General features: G+C 40.0%; 1 protein-coding gene across 1 annotated transcript in view; it reads left to right on the top strand.

The window, feature by feature from the left end:
- The first annotated feature begins 56 nt into the window (after positions 1-56).
- Wdr64 (WD repeat domain 64) overlaps positions 57-16,458 on the top strand; it is a 98,511-nt gene continuing 82,109 nt past the window's right edge. The window contains exons 1-3 of the mRNA XM_060365053.1: positions 57-201; positions 5,673-5,803; positions 15,656-15,758. Coding sequence (XP_060221036.1) covers positions 57-201; positions 5,673-5,803; positions 15,656-15,758 — 379 coding nt within the window. The remainder of the gene's footprint in view (positions 202-5,672; positions 5,804-15,655; positions 15,759-16,458) is intronic.

Raw genomic sequence — 16,458 nt, forward strand, 5'->3', positions numbered from 1 at the left:
ATTTGCAATTTTGTAGTATTATTTCCTTGCAGAAGTAAGAGACTCCTTATGTTTGTATGGAGACCAGAGATGAAAAGCGGGTCAGCATTGCACTGGAGATTAATAACTTCAAAGCAGCCTTGGTTGATTTCAATAAATTGGTTGAACATACAACAGCCCAGAAAAAGGACGAGAGAGCAGGCTTGTTTATCCCAAAAGAAGGTAAGATGGAGGATTACAGGGACAGGCATCTATCTAGAGTTGTTGATTAGGACTGTGGGATGCATTAGGTTATCAGAGAAAAGAGGCTAGTTTAAAAAAAAAGCCAAGACAATGAATGCGCGACCAAGGACCTGAGTTCTTTCTCTGTCCGTAACATACCTAGCTAGACTCAAGAAAACTTATTCTTTGTATCTGTAATATGGAGACTTGGATTAAATGGCATCAAGGGCTTCCTCTGCAGGCACTATCAGTCGCTGGCCCACCCGAGACTCAGAAGAGCATAGCGACCATGTGGCAGGCCCTCTGTGTCTCTGTGTCATGCAGCTCTCTGAAACAGTAATAAAATGACCCAAATAATCAACTCAAGAAGAAGAAAAGTATTTTGGAGGTTCCTGTACATGGTCAGATAGCCTGCTGCTTTGTGGCTTATGTTAAGAGAGTATTATTATGATGGGACTCTGATACAGAATGTTTACATTATGGCAGCTGGAAGAGACAGGGAAAAGTCAGGGTCCCAATATCCCCTTCAAAGGCATGCACCCAATAACCTAACTTCCTACCACTAGCTCCACTTGCACTACCCAGTAATGTCAAATGTTGACCAAGCTTCTAATACAGAGGAGTCTTCGAGGAATACTTATCCTGACCATAGTATTCATTCTGCCACCTCTTTTCCCGAAAGCACCACGAGACCATAAGGACTTTTCTAGACAACTCAAAGTTTCCTGGTTCACTATGATTTCACCATCTGGGCCACTCTGTAGGAATGATTGGAATGTGCTGACGTAAGAGGAATATGGAGGATATTGGTTTTTTTTTTTTTTTGGTTTTTTTTTTTTTTTTTTTTCAGAAATTTAAGAAGAGAACCAATGTAAAGTATATATGTGTATATCCAACAGAATAAGTCTAGGTGTTGTAATACAAGGAGAATGGTCCATATACCTGCTACATAGACAGCTTGTAAGTGCTGGTTTGCACAGTCATATGTAAGTAAAACTCTCGACTTTAAGTTTCAGGCTTAAACAGTCATTGCCTGAATATTGTGTGATAATCTGCAGGTCAGTTGAATAAGCATAAGTTCATTTGATTTGCATGATGATGTAAACAGGTAATATTATGGTTAAGTCCCTTTGCTTGGGAAGATAATGAGAGGAGAGAGGAGTCACCCGCCCAAGTCATTAAGTGTCCAGAGGGTTCAGATCTTTCGGGATCTTCTCCAGATCTCTGATCTTGACTGAGCTCTCTATAAAGCGCTCAACAAAACTTTCAGTTCCCTCCAGTCAGCTTGTTTCACCTCTTGCTACAATTGATTCTCCAGTTTCTCACCATGTTTCTGAATCCTTGCTGGGGTTTCTGCTCCTCTCGGCCAAGTTTTCTATCATAGGAGAGAACCAGGCAGAGAGCCTAGAATTCATTCACTCTCCCTTTTCCTCTAGCTCAATACTTCCTCAGGCAGCAGCCATCCTCCTCTCCTTTCCAATCCTATCCATTTGTTGCAACAACTTCAAAAATCCTTTTTCCACCAGCCTTGTCCTTCCTTTGAATCTAAAAATATACTTTGGCGTCTCGTCCTTGACTTTCTCTTCCCTTAAGCTATCACTCTCTGTCTCTTTGCTTTTCCGCTAAATTTCCCTATACCGTCTCTGCCTCTTTTCTCATCTACTCCAGGCTGGCTTCCTTCAATTTGCAGAAAATATATTCAGTATCGAATAGAGTTGCCAAATTGAGACAGTTACGTTTCTTTTCTCTCTTCTTTCTTTTAGACAGTGTGTCACTATGTAGCCCAGGCTGGCCTAGAACTTGACATGGTCGAATCCCAGCCTGTACAGTTCCGGGGTTCCAGGGGTGCATCACCATGTCTGGCTCTTGTTTCCCCCTTCTGCAGCCCACGTGACCATTTCAGTGCATTAACACTGGTCTTTGCCTCTGCTTTGAGAAGCAACACCTCCCCCGTGTGTCTGTCTTGCCACTCTCTTCTGGTTTTCTTCATTTCTCACTTGTCTTTTTTCTTTCACCCTGAGGTTTTTGCCTAATATATTCTTGCCCAAGTCTTATAGCATGAATGTTGGCTGCCTTGTCTCCTTAGACATGTATTTGCTATTACTTTTGAGTGTGTTATGATAGTTCACTCAGGTTATTACACCTATGTAAGTCTTCCAGCCAGACTTATTCCTGCCTGTATATTTCAGCAGAGAGTTTTCCCTATGCCTCTGCCATATTCTTAGTTTACTGACATGTCTTTAGGACCCATGTGGGCTGTTTTGGTGTGCAGAGCCACCTACCAGTCATGCCTCAACCTGCCTTTCCAACGTCAGTTTCCGGCACCTTCAATCCTGTCAGATGCTTTTCAGCATTCCTAAATTTGTCATAGGTTATTTTTCTTAATTTATTTACTTTGCAAACTGAAACTGTAGCAACTGAATTACATCCTCATGTCTTAACTGAATTTCTCAGAAAAAAAAAAAAAAAAGACAAATCTATATTCAAGATTTCACAAGGCAGGTGGACTAATTAGAACTTCGTGGCCACTCACCCCTTAGTTACTATCTTTTTCTCTATCAAACAAAACCTTCGGGTTATACAAGACCACTGACTTTCCCCAAACCCAAAGCTAAGGCTGTCATCAGATGGCATCTAAACCTTCTTCAGAGCTTTGCCCACTTTGATATTCCCACCAGTGTATTTGAAAAATGCCTTGATTTATGATTTTCTTTTGTTCTGTGACTATGAAAGCTAACCACTTCCACATTGGAACATACTATTCAGGGCAACTTGAATCTGTTCCCAAGCTACAGTCGCTCAGACGTGGCTCAAAACAAACTTTTATTCCCTTTGAGGTAAGAGCTGTGATTTGCCCCAACAGTTATTGTTTCTTTTGCCGTGCGTTTAACGACTAATATGCCATTCTCCCAATTCGAATATCTCTTCAGTCCCTCTCTCCTCCTCCAACTTTTTCAAGAGAGTCGAATGCTGCCTCTTTGAAAACACTCCCAAACTTCCCCCAAGCAAAACCGTGCTCAGCATTCTTACTGCTTTTATTGCTGTCTCCAGGAATTTACCTGCTTTATTTAGACTGCAGACACTGATATGTGCTCAGTTCCTTGACACTTCCTGTAAGTGTTTTGAAGGTTTTGCAGAGGTAAGGCCAGCTCAGAGCCTGGTGTCAGGTGGTGCTCCTTAAACATGTGTTAAACAAACAAGTTAGCCTTGCTTTCTTCCAAAAGCTTGAAACTTCAAATCCATGGTGCAAAGTTCCTTTCTCAGGAGTTTTTAAGATTAGACAAAAACTAATCTGCTAGACAAATGGCCTTCTATGTCTGAGGGGCAAGGTTTTAGGACTGAGGAGATGGAAAATATGTGACCCTAGTTTGCACCATGCTGCTAATACTATCCAAATATGTTTATATTCATTAAGAAATCCTGGAAGATAAGGGGTAACTCTTTACAGTAGGTAAAGAGGTGTCTGCCTCAAAGGGATGCTAAGTAGACTACAGAGATTTGTCCTGGTTACATTATTCTTAGATCTCACCAAAGACCTAATAGAATTCAGATCACCCAGTGACATGTCCCATGCCCTCCCCCTTTCACGTGTATTTAAGATAGACCATTTGCTTTTAAAATGGCTGCATTACCATCTGAATGGTTTTATTCTCCACAGGGCTAGTAGTTTTTCCCTAGTTAAATATTTGCTGTGTTTTGGAAAAAAAAAAAGAGAATGTTATTTTTGCACTAAGGCTTTTCAACCATGACACTACTGACTATTGAGCTTAAGTTTTTTTGTTCTGTGTATGAGGGCTATTGGAACAGCATTGCACATTGTGGGGTGTCCATCAGCATCCTTGGCATCCTTATTATACCGTTTGTGGATATCATGCTGGTCCAGTCATTGTGGTTCATAGATTCTACAGCTGAGTAGAACTACTGATTTCTCCTTTCCCTTGAAAGTTTTGGGATCTCTTAGGTATAATATCATATCTACAAATAAGGATGATTTCCCTACCTCTTTTCCTCTTTAGACACCTTTAATTTCCTTCTCTTGTCTTTATTTCTCTAGCTAGTGCTCACTATATTGAGAAGGAGTGGGACTAGCAGACAGCCCTGTCTCATTCCGAATTTTAATGGGATTGCTTCCAGTTTTTCATTTAGCATGATGTTGGCTGTATGTTTTTCATTTATAGCATTTATGCTGAGGTGTGTTCCCTCCAGGACCTTTACCATAAAGGCACATTGGGTTTTTTTTTCAAAAGATTTTTCTTCATTTATTGAGAGGATCAGGAGACTTTTGTCTTTAAGTCCATTTATATGATTTATTACATTTATTAACTTAATATGTTGAATCATCTCTAGGATAAATCTCTCACATTAAAGGAAATAAGAAATAGTTTATTCTGAAATTAAATGACTTAAGAAAGTAAGCATAACCTGTGGAGAAAGATTTAGGTTATTCCAAATGTCATGTTTCAACATAGCAGTTTCATGAAAGCCTATAGTTAGAGAATAAGAGGTAGTAAGTCAAGCTACCTTTCAAATACATTAGTGGGAACAGCAGTGGTTAAAACACTGTTGGCCATCCTCTGCTATGGGCCTCAGATGCCACCTGGTGACATTCTTGACTTTTGGGCTAGAGGAGGTTAGGTTCGGTTCATACACTCCGAAAGGATTTACTAATAGCAACAAAGAGACCACAAGCAGAGCTGGGCAGTAAGTGACGATTAGCTTTGGGCCTGCAGCATCCCAACTCCACGTGAACTGAAGTTCTAATGAGTCCATGTTTGTGTATGATGTTTCATCCAGATCTTTCTCTTTTTATTTCTGGGAACGTCAGTAAACATTGCCTAGTTTTCCATTTTATATTCAATGTATAGCTAAGTTCTAACACACAACTAAGCCTTGGCTCTAGAATATTACTACATATATACAAATATAGGTACATATATATATATATATGTTAGTTAAATAAAATTATAGGATTTTGCCTATACATTTGGAGGAATCCTTCTATCTAACTCCTTCTTGGCTTGAGATTTAGTAATCTCATCCAAACACATCAATAAAATTGGCAAAAAAAAAAAAAAACAAGATTCAAGTAATGGTGTGTGTGTGTGTGTGTGTGTGTGTGTGTGTGTGTGCTTACACGATGTCAGATAACCAATAATTGCTCTTTGCACAGATTTAAGATAAATTCTTAGAAAGATTCCAACTGGCAAACCTGTTTACAGTAAGAAAAAGTGATTTTTTTTTCAACCTTTGTATTCATGCACTGGTTTTCTAACATAGCTGAAACAGAAGAGAACCCTGAACACCAAAATACAAACTTATGTATTCTGATTGGATAATATTCCAGCTGGGGCCTAGTTATTTTTCTAAAGGCAGATCATTACAGTTAGTTTTATAATCTGAAATAAGACCATAGGATGGAAAATGTCCATGAAATATTTGATGCAAATGTTCCTTTTCTTTCCCCACTGCAGAAGCAATCGATTATGATAAGTTTTACACCACAGTGCTGCAGATCTTTGGCCCTGAAGTGAAAAATCAGGATGTGAAGTGTTTTTATAGGAAGCTCTGCAACAACCCAGATGCATCTTTCGACTGGTGTGAGGTACTTGCTTTGCGTGCGCATAGTTTGAACCCCGGGTCTCATTTGACTTTGTTCAGAACAAGCAATTGAAAGTGTTACTCCCAACAAAACTAAATATAAATGTGTACACAGAATATTACTGCATCTACAGCCATAAAGACGTAGCCATAGCCCACAAGAAGGTAGGGTAAACAGGCAGCTATTTAACCATATTATCCATCAGTGGTTTTTGTTTGTTTGCTTGCTTGCTTGCTTGTTTCTGTTGTTGTTTGTTGAGACAAGGTCTCACTATGTAGCCCCAGCTAGCCTGGCACTCACTGTGTACAACAGGCTGGCTTTGAACTCACTGACAGTTGCCTGCCATGAGTAACTCTTGAAGACTTTTCAATGAATCTAGCAACTTGAAGAACTGTCAGTGCCATTGACAACAATCCAGATTTTAAGCGGCTTTGTTGCATTTGACAATGAAACTTTTCTTTTCAGTACTGTCTGTGTACATTTTCAGTGTATTCAAGTCATTGGCATAAGTGAAGAGGTTAGTTTAGTTGGTCACTTCTGCCAGTTCTTGAAAACATATTTTCATTGGCAGAATATTGATGCAAAAATTACAAACATGCAAGTAGTTAAAACATCTGGCTCATTCTCAGATATGAGTCAATATTACAGACAAGAGAAAACATGATGGTTTTGAATATTTGACTGACACATTTAATACTTCCAGAGTTGGTGGCATCAAAGCCTGCCTTCTAGCAGCACTAAGAAGCTAGGGTCAGCTACCCATACCCAACATGTCAATTAAAGAGATCATGGAAAACAGAGAAAGGAGATTCATTCACAGTGGTCACATTAGAAAGAGGAGTAAAGGATTGAGCAACACCCAAGTCTGTCTTGGGGTGCTAATATGAAGTTTAAGTTTAGATAGTAGGCAAGAGGTAAATGTAATCAGTCTTGACCAAGGTATGGTCCTGCCTACCACAGTCTGGTCTTTGCCTAAGCTTCAGTCTGTCCTGTGAGGTTCAACAAGTTGGTAGAACTGTGAGAAATCTCTTCCCGGGAAGCAGGTTCCTCCGGCTGGTACCAGGGTTCCAGCTCTTCCCTCTCCCCAGAGCAAGATTCCTAGGGAAATTTCTTTCTTTATGGCCAAACATTTCAATAGTCTGATAGGTGAAGGGAGGGCACAGTGTCTCTTTAGACTCTCTCCTCTCTTACCAAGGCAGTTGCAACATCTGACAGACACCTGCAAATGGAATTTTGACAAACACCAGACTTAGGAAATGTTTGTCTTATCTTTAACTGCGTATAGAGCATCACAAAATTGACCATATGTTTTGTTTAAAAGAGTATATCAATAAGTCCAATAAAATAAAATTTAGAAACTTACAATATAAGGTAGCCCAAATCCTGAAACCAGCCAAAGCAAAGAGAGCTTCTGTAACTCTTAAGAGAATATAATTCCTATGGATATTTTACTAGTATGCTAAAAACATTTTATGAAGCTAAAATAACAGTTTAACAAAGAAACCAAAAAGCAAACATTACTTATGAATAGAAATGCTGAAGTTTTAAATAATGTTTAAAACTTTAAAATTAAAATTAATTTTAAAACACTAAAATAATTCCAAGTAGGAAAGTGGGGATGGTTCAGTATTAGAAAAGCCATGAGTAGATTTCTTTCTTCTAACAGCTTAAGAGACGAAAACAATGTTATAATCTTAGCAGAGGGCAGCAAACTGAAGCCTGAGGTCACAGCTGGACACATGCAGATTCTGTAATCAGGTTCATTGGGCGCAGCAAGGCTCAGTCATTTGCACACACTCCCCAGGTGCTTCCGAGACACACTAGTGGAGGCAACCAGCCTTGACAGGCAGCTAATGGCCTGTGGACCTTCACTATTTACTACCTGGCCCCCTTTCAGAAAAAGGTTGCTTACTCCAAATCTTTAAGATCAAGTTAGATATGAATAAGAAAGACATTTGGCAAAAATCCAGCAGCTGCCCTTACTTTTAAAAGGATTGCAAAACAAAGTAAAAATGAAAGGGAAAGAACTGATAAAGGAGCCTGTTCTTTCTTTTCTTTTTTCCCTTGTGCATTTAGAAAAAAATATCCATTTACCAGTTTAAGAGAAAAAGGAAACCCTACGTTGACAAGGAGTCTGGGAAACGGTGCTGGAAAATGCTCATTCATTCACATCAGTTATCTAGGTTGTGCTCTCATTTGGAGGACCCTCTGAGGAAGGATGAGTCTGAGTTCACAGGCTGCTGTCAGGATTATACCCTTACTGTCGAAAAAACAAACAAAAACCACAATATCCCAACCTTCCTGTAACTGGTTCCAATGCATCTTACATCCTTTTTCTCATGGCTTCCTGAACAACGATTGAGGTGGGGTTGGGATACTTGTTATAGCCTGCTATTTGAGACACAGCTACAGTCATCTTTGAATTCACCTTCCATTTTGTTTATAAGGTGAAATTAAGCTCAATTTTTAAAACTTTTCAACTCTGCTTCCTGGAAGCAGTTGTTCAGAGCTGACCTTTTGATTCAATAGTGTGGTAACTCATACTTTGTTATCTATTCACTTGGCTACACTCTGATCACACCCTTCATATTCACACACCTGGCTACACTTTGGATGCACTCTATAAGACCCTAAGCTCTGCCTCATTTACCTCACTTAGAACTAATTAGCTTAAAGAACAGCTGATAATACTTTTTCTAGTTAGCCAAAACGTAATATTGCTTTATATAGTTAGCCAAAATGTGTTACTGCCCTCCCCATGTCTTTTGCATTTGGTTCTTTCTATAAAAACTCTGCTGTGAGAACTTGTAGATGTCACAGATAGGCTCCGGAGTTATTACTGTGGCCCTGATCAATCAGCTTGGAAAAGGCATTCCAATAAACCATCCACATCTAACTGAGACTGGAGTCTGAGTAGTTTGTACAGCTATTCTTATACTAGAACAATACTCACCCTGATTAGAGGGCTTAGGCAGAACCAGGCAGCCACATTAAGATTTTCAAAACACTAATGAGAAAGTTTGTATCTGCCCTTAATGACTGTGTAACAAGTCTCATAAAAGCTTTGATAACAAAACTCACAAAAGACCTTGTACAAATGGAGGACCTTTCCCATAAACTGCAAAGCTTGGCTAGCTACAGACTAGCTCAAATACTCTGCCATGCGGCAAATTCCCCCCAAAAATGCTTAGTTTTCTTTCTTTTCTAAAATTGAAAACACGATTTTAACTTCATCCTTTGCTCAACTGTCGTATCAAAACGTCTCTTGCTCTTTCCATTGTTTTCTGGTAAAAAACCTGTCCTTGATGATCAGGAGGAATTTGTTCTTTTTCTGTATTGGCATTCTCTGTGCTGTCCAATCAAAATATAAGGGGCGAGGAGATGGCTCTGTGCTGGGCAAGCACTAGGACCTGAGCTTATTCCCAGGACATACTTGAACATAATGCTTCAAACTGAAGCAGTTCAAATATGTCCAACCTTTTGACATTTAGAAACGATTTTACCACCTATAACGCTTACCATACAATGGAGTTACAAAAAATGGCAGGAAAATTCTCACTCTAAGTAAGTTTATAATTTCGTGTTGGGCTGCATTCGCAGCTATTCTTGACTGCCTAGGGCCACATACAGAGGTTGGATATGTCTAGTGTCTGTATGAAAATATATAATTTAGCAGAAAATAGAAAAGGGAAGGAATATGAATCACCCCATAAGGCTCAAGTATCAAAGATGAAAAATTCTGATTCCCTCCCCTGTCTTTCCTCCTCCAACTCCTCTCACCTCTCTTTTTCAACGGACCCTTTTCTTGACAGAGCAGAGTCTGCTCTGTGAACATTTTCTTCCTGTGTTTGTGACCAAGTTTCCAAGACTGTCTTAGAATTTGAGATGTGGTTATTCAATAGAGATTTTCAACACGGTTAACTGAATTTTATGCAGTGATGCCCTGTCGTTCTGGAACCTGCTATGAATCATTGTTGATGTTGCTTAAGTTAGAGTGATTTGGACTCGAGATACACTGAATGAAACTTCAAAGCACTGTTCAGATATTATGAAGGACAGGAGACTAGTACCCTGCACACAGGTGGTCTGAGGTGTGGGCATGCTCTCTCTCTTTGTGCATGGTTTAGGCACAAGCACACACAGACATCAAGACATTCAGGATGAGAATGGGAAACATTGACCTGATCTTCAGTGAGTAATAAACCACACGAAAGCTCTGATAGGAAAGATACCATCTGGGAATTGAATCCTTGGATCTTCCATGCTGAAGCACTTCCCTTTGCCCCAGGTGCCCCAAATGTTTGAAGATGTCTGAGTTGAGATGTGTTGTCAGTGTAAAATACAAAGATTTCAAAAGCATTGTATGGAAAAAAAATGCAAAACATTTCACAGTGACTTTTAATATTGATTATATGTTGAAATTACATTTCAACAGGCTGAGTTGAATGAAATACAATAATAAAGTTGATTTCATTTTTACTTTACCATTGTTTCATGTAGCTACTGTAAGATTTAATATTACATAAGTGGCTTATATTATATTGCTGTTCGACATCACAGAAAATGTCAAAATAAGAACAGAATGAATTCTTTCTGCCCATCAGAAATTTGTTTTACTGGCAAACAATGGAAAGATGAAAAGACCTCATCCGGCCACATTTGTTAGAAGACTCCAAGTTTGTGTTTTGGGGTAGCATCTTGTTTTATTTTTTATTTAATTAATTTAATCAAAACATTTTATTAATTCTTTGAGTATTTTTTTATGTTAGCATGAAGCATTTGTTTTACATTTTTATGGACCAAAAGTGTTGTCTTGGATGTGCAAGCTTTATATCATATGCTATAAATGGACCTAGGACTCTTATGTTCTGTAATGCCAGATAGGACATGGCGCTTGGTTGGTGGAAGTGATGTGCAAATGGAGAATCTTTGAATGTAGTAGAATATGATTCTAAAGTAAATCTGCATTGTTTCTCAGTTGTGGAAAGGAGGAATTGGAGCTTCTTCATCTGTGACATCTGCTCTTTCTAGTCTCACACAATCTCCTTACGCCCTTAAAATCTCTTCTTTTTTTTTTCATACAAATTCCAGGTTCCCGTTTAGTCTTCACAACAGATCCACAAGCAGACTGTAGGAAGACATGCTATTGCGAAGGTGTGCAAATCTGATTCCAAGCTATAAAATCTCTTTGTCAGAGCAATGCCACAAAAAGTTACACTTTTTTTTTCCCAGAGGTTTAGAAGCAAATACACTTGGAGAGCTGTTTATTATTAGGCTAGCGGAGGCTTAGAGTTAATAAAGAACTTGCTTAGGCCTGCCCCTGCAATAGATGAGAAAAGCTAGAGGTAAAGAAATCTGAACAATGTGATTGCCTTAGACTTACACAGCTAATCAGTGAAAAGTCCCGTATAAAAATGGCCTACTTTTTTTTTGCACCACTGTGTTAGTTTGTGTTTCTAGAAGGCTGCAGTTGTGGTTTAAACATGAAATGTCTCCGGTAGGCTCAGGTGTTACTGTTGGGGAGGAAGGGAGCCACTGGAGGGGTGGGGAGTCTTGTGTATTTTTTAGCCCAGTGCAGCTTCCTGTTTAGTCGCTGCTTTTCTGAGTTTGGATGCAATGTGACCAGCTGGCGTCCTGCTATTGCCACCATGCTTTCCCTGCCAAGTCTTTCTTCGTCACCATCCATGGTGGACTATATACTGCAAGAGATGGAAGCCAAAACAAGCCCTGTCTCTCTTAAATTGCTTTATCAGAGTAATTTATCACAGCAACGGGAAAAGGAAACCAAGAGAGGAACCTAGAAACCGATTTTTAGACTCACACTGCAAGTTAATTCAGACTTGAGTCATAATACGCTGCACGGGAGTCCTGACGGTACTGCGGCCGTCCTGGATGGATTCTGAAAGCCTCGGCTGCCTTCCACGTGCACAGAGTGCGTTAGAGGTTGCCCACAAGCTCTTCTAGCAAAGCTACAGGATCTATAGGAGCCCAAAGATGGGAAAGGATAATGGCACCAGGAATTGGTATGCAGAGGAAAGTTGAGCCAGTGTGTGACGAGCATGGCTCTGGCAGGCCTTGCCCTTCTCCCCAATCCCCTCTGCCTTGCCAAAAACTGTTTGATTACATTCCTAAAGCTAGCCACCAAGGTCTCTTCCCTTATTTGGCCACTTCTTCCTCCTGAGACTGACCACCAAGGTCCAGCTATCGAAGTACTCACGTCCAGCAATCAAAAGCCCCCATTGGCTACCCTGATTAACATGCCCAATCAAAATTAAACACCTCATCCTAACTCAGGGTTTCCCCTTTTACCTTGTAAACTGCCATTGCCTATGGGCTACTTCTGTCCCCTCTCTATCCAGAGGCAGTCCTTTGTCCCCCTTACCCCTCTTCGTTGCCCCATTTCTCCCCTCTCACATGTTCCTTTCCCCTCCTCTCCCTTTCTCCATCTCTTGTCTTTGTCTCTTCTCCCTGCCCTTTGTCCTTCTGGGACAAATAAGTCTCCTTTGTGCTGAGAACTTGGTCTTGGAGATCCTGAGCTAATAATACCTTTCCTTTAAATGCCAATCAGGCCTCCCAAGAGAGATACAAAGGGAATTTATTACAAAGTGAAAATTATATCTGCTAACTTTAAAATGTTAAAAGAATGTTCTAAAGTAGATTAAAAAAATAAGCTGCATGTAAGTTTTTTTTCAATCTACCTGCCTTTCATTTTCTCTGTATGTTCTACACTGAACATATGTTCCTTAAGGAATCAAAAAAAATTTATATTGCTGAAAGCATGGGGAAGCTCTGGAAATTACATTGTTAAAAGAAAATTAATACTGTTTGTTATAAAGTACTTGATGTCCCAAAGTATGTAGGCCAGCAATGTGCTCAAATTGTTCCACAAACACAGTTTCTAACCTGATATTTAAAATTTCAAGAAACTAGAAAGCTACTGTTCATCACAAGAGGATAAGAAATGTTTTTCTTTTATCATAGGATTTCCTCCTTGAAACATAACCTTTCAAAATGAGCTTTGTCATCTTTTCTGAAGCTTACTGTCATACCTAAAAATTTTCCTGAACGATTTTCAATGATTTGATGCATTTGGTTTCCTTGAGAAGTTATTAAGCAGTGTAATAATGTGTTATATGTGAAAATAGCAAAATCAATCATCTTAAAAATTTTATCAGCATATATTAGTAATGCACAATTATGGATTTCATTGTGACGTGTTCAAACCTTTGTAGAGTGTATTTGGATAATATCCGCTTTGCCATTACCATCTCTTGCCCCCTTGCACTTTCTCCAACCCCCTTCCGCTTTTCAACTGGTCACGTTTCTACTTTGATATCTTGTCAGGAGTAGATGTAGCATGTCTGTCACATGGCTATGACTCTAAAGGTTGTGTTTGACAAAAATGCATGACTTATGTATATGCTCCAACAGTAAAGGTACTTAGTGCATGATTTTTAACTGTCAGGGAGGACACCTGAGTTCCGTTTCCTGTAGTGTTCCCAGAAACCTAGGGCACCATTCCTCACAGGTTGACATCAACTGAGTTCCTATCTGCACTTGGTACAATCCAAGTACATCATCCTCCCCTAGTTACTTGGAAATCTCGTCATCAACATCCTTATTTAAGGGGGTAGAGTATTACTGATGATCAGATTCCAAATGGAGGAAACTCTGGCACAGAGAACTCCAGATACGGGCTTGAGATCATGTGACCAGCTGACAGCTGAACCAAGATTTGAACTGGCTTCGGAGTCCTGAAATGTGTAATTCTCCCATGCATGGGGGCATGGCTCCAGCAGTTCTTCCTGCATTTCCTCTCAGACACTGATCAAACACACTGTCACTATCTCCATTGTGATTCTACAGAAGTGACCAATCAGGGTGAATGGTTGTGTGTAAACTCTTCGAAGCTCCTGTAAACACAGCCAACAGTTTAGAATTAGCCACACTGTGTGGCAGTCTCCCACCCCAAGAAGCACTGAAACTTACTGACAGGGAACTGAGGAACCATGGTCCCCATCTCCATTTCACTGTTTGACCCAGCCATTATCTCACACGACTATCTCAGGTGTACGCAGGCTGCCAAACATTGATTCCTTGTGCTGTGTACTGCTTATAAGACAGACAAAGGTGCCCTCCTTCCCAAGAGTCCTGGTCCCCGGCTGTACAGTCACCATTCTAAGTAACTGTGAAAAGGAAATTGCTGATGGATTTCAGGGACTAATCATTGGAACTTAATATTGGAACTTGGAGAGATAATCCTAGATTATCTAGGTGGTTCAGACTCTTTCAAAACAAGATAGGGAGGGAGAGGAAGGATCCCAAGCTTGAAGGAGGCTTGAAACTCTACTGTCGTTGCTGAGAAGGAAGGCCTTGGCTCTAGGACTGGAGAAGTCGTTGATGGCCAGCAGGAAGATCAAGCTCATGCCAACCACCAGAATGGTACTGAAAACGGATTCTTCCCAAAGACTCCAGTAAAAACAATTTTCTACTATCTCTTAGATTCCAGCCCTGCTAAGACCCATTTTGGGCTGTAACCTGTGAAACTACAGGTTTGTGGCCATTTGTTTTGGTAGTGTTAGGAGGGGTGGGTGGTTGGGCTGGGTAAGTGAAAGCACTTTCTTCACAAGCATAAAGATTTGACTCACAGCAGCAGGGCATGTTGGAACCACAGTGTTCCCTGGAAAGGATCAAGTGGATCCTCAGAGCCCTTTGTTCCACAGCCTGGCTGGATGGGTGAACTGCAGCCTCAGTAAAAGGCCCTATCTCAAAAAATAAACCAGAGCATGACAGAGAAAACCACTTGTATTGACATGCACGTACATGCACACACATATACACAGTGTTCAAAATTCTTTTTTTTAAACAATGTTTATTTATTTATTTTACATATGTGTGCTCTGTCTTCATGTACACCTGCATGCCAGAAAAGGCCATCAGATCCCGGTATAGATGGTTGGGAGCCACCATGTGGTTGCTGGGAATTGAACTCAAGACCTCTAGAAAAGCAGGCAGTGCTCTTAACCACTGAGCCATTTCTCCAGCTCCGTGTGCAAAATTCTTGATTCCTTTGCATTTCTTTCATTTATTGGTAAAAATTATTTCTGCTTATTACTAAGCTAATAGTTAATTTGTTGCTGGTAGATTTTTGAGACACCTTTCCTGTGTTGTTCAGGTTGGCCTTAAACTAGTGTCAAATATCTTACCTCAGCCTGTTAATGGTTGAAGTCCCAGGCTTGTGTCACTGTGCCTGGCTTACATTACAGCTGTTAACATTTTTCAAATGCCTCTGGTTTTGAAACTTTCACAATTTGATAATTTATTCTCAAAGATCACTCTTTATACTTAGAACAGCTCCTTATAGCAAGGTAGCTAATTTTCATACAACACCTGGAAAGTGAGCAGCTAATAAAAAAAATATGAAATCTTTTATATTCTGAAGCTTCCCTCTGCTGAAAGGAAAAATCTGACCCAGCAAGATTCATAGATAATAGTCAAGGATAGTCGTTCATGGTCACCAGTCCTAGCTAAGGCCCTGTCTGATGACGGCTGACTTCATTTTCAAACGTGGGCAGGATGGTAATCTATCTTTCAGTAAGAGGAAGGACACCAGCTTAGTGTGTGGTTGCTCCTCAGGAAGGATGTCAGTGCCCCCTCAGAAATCACTCATCATTAGTGAAAAGTGTTCTGAATGTCAAAGTGCCCCTTATTTACAGGGGACTCTACTCTGACACCATAAAACAAGGTGCGTTTATTTCATCTCAGAGTTTGAACTCAGCTGACACAGAATCTGTGGCTTCTTGACAGCTAGCTCTGAGAGACTGTTCATGTTTACTTTGTTGTTTGGGATTTTAGATCTTTGGATACTTCTCTTCTGATGAAGATCCTTTCAGTATGCAAATGGATGAAGAAAATTTGGTTTTTCTTGTATCTAGAAAACAGCGAATTGTGATTTCAGGTGACTTTTATATTTCTTTTCCAAATTAGGATGAATTTTAATATTTTTTTTCTCAAACCTGAGCATTGGAAACATATAACATATAAAGAATCACCTTCCATTTCGCATACTTGCTCAGTATGAGAAAGGAGTAGGAGTTTGGGTTCAGTTTCAAAAGAAACCACCTGCAATTGAAATTGAAAGTTCATCCTTGCTCTGAAAGACACTAAAGATTGTGAATGTGAAAAAAAGTCAGAGTGTGAAGATGCTCAGGCCTCAAGTCTCTCTATGATGACATCCTGTTAGTACCTGTTCTGGTGTCACCAGAAGGAGCTGTGTCTTTATAATATTCTTGAAGACTCCCCAAGTGAAGTTCCTCCCACCTCCCACCCTTGATTCTTCTGTAGACACTGTCTCTGAAACTGAGTTTGGGCCAGCCATGGACAGGCATTAGCTCAACTGAGGAACTTTCCTAAGCTTCCAAGTGTTGTCTATTTTTTTTTTTTTTCCTTTCCTAATCTGACTCTGGGACTTGGGTGCTCCCATCCCTCTCCACTCACTGTTGACAGTTCAGGTTTCCTTCCCTGTTCACTCCCGGGTGAGAAGGAGTCAGGAAGAGAAGAGGTAAAGCCTAGGGCCTCCTTCTGTCTTTCAGCATTTCATCACACGTTCTGAGAGGAAGTGAATATTCCAGGTTGAATCTGGTATCCCTTTTAAAATG

The sequence above is a fragment of the Meriones unguiculatus genome, chromosome 11, assembly GCF_030254825.1.
Source record: "Meriones unguiculatus strain TT.TT164.6M chromosome 11, Bangor_MerUng_6.1, whole genome shotgun sequence".
NCBI lineage: Eukaryota > Metazoa > Chordata > Mammalia > Rodentia > Muridae > Meriones > Meriones unguiculatus.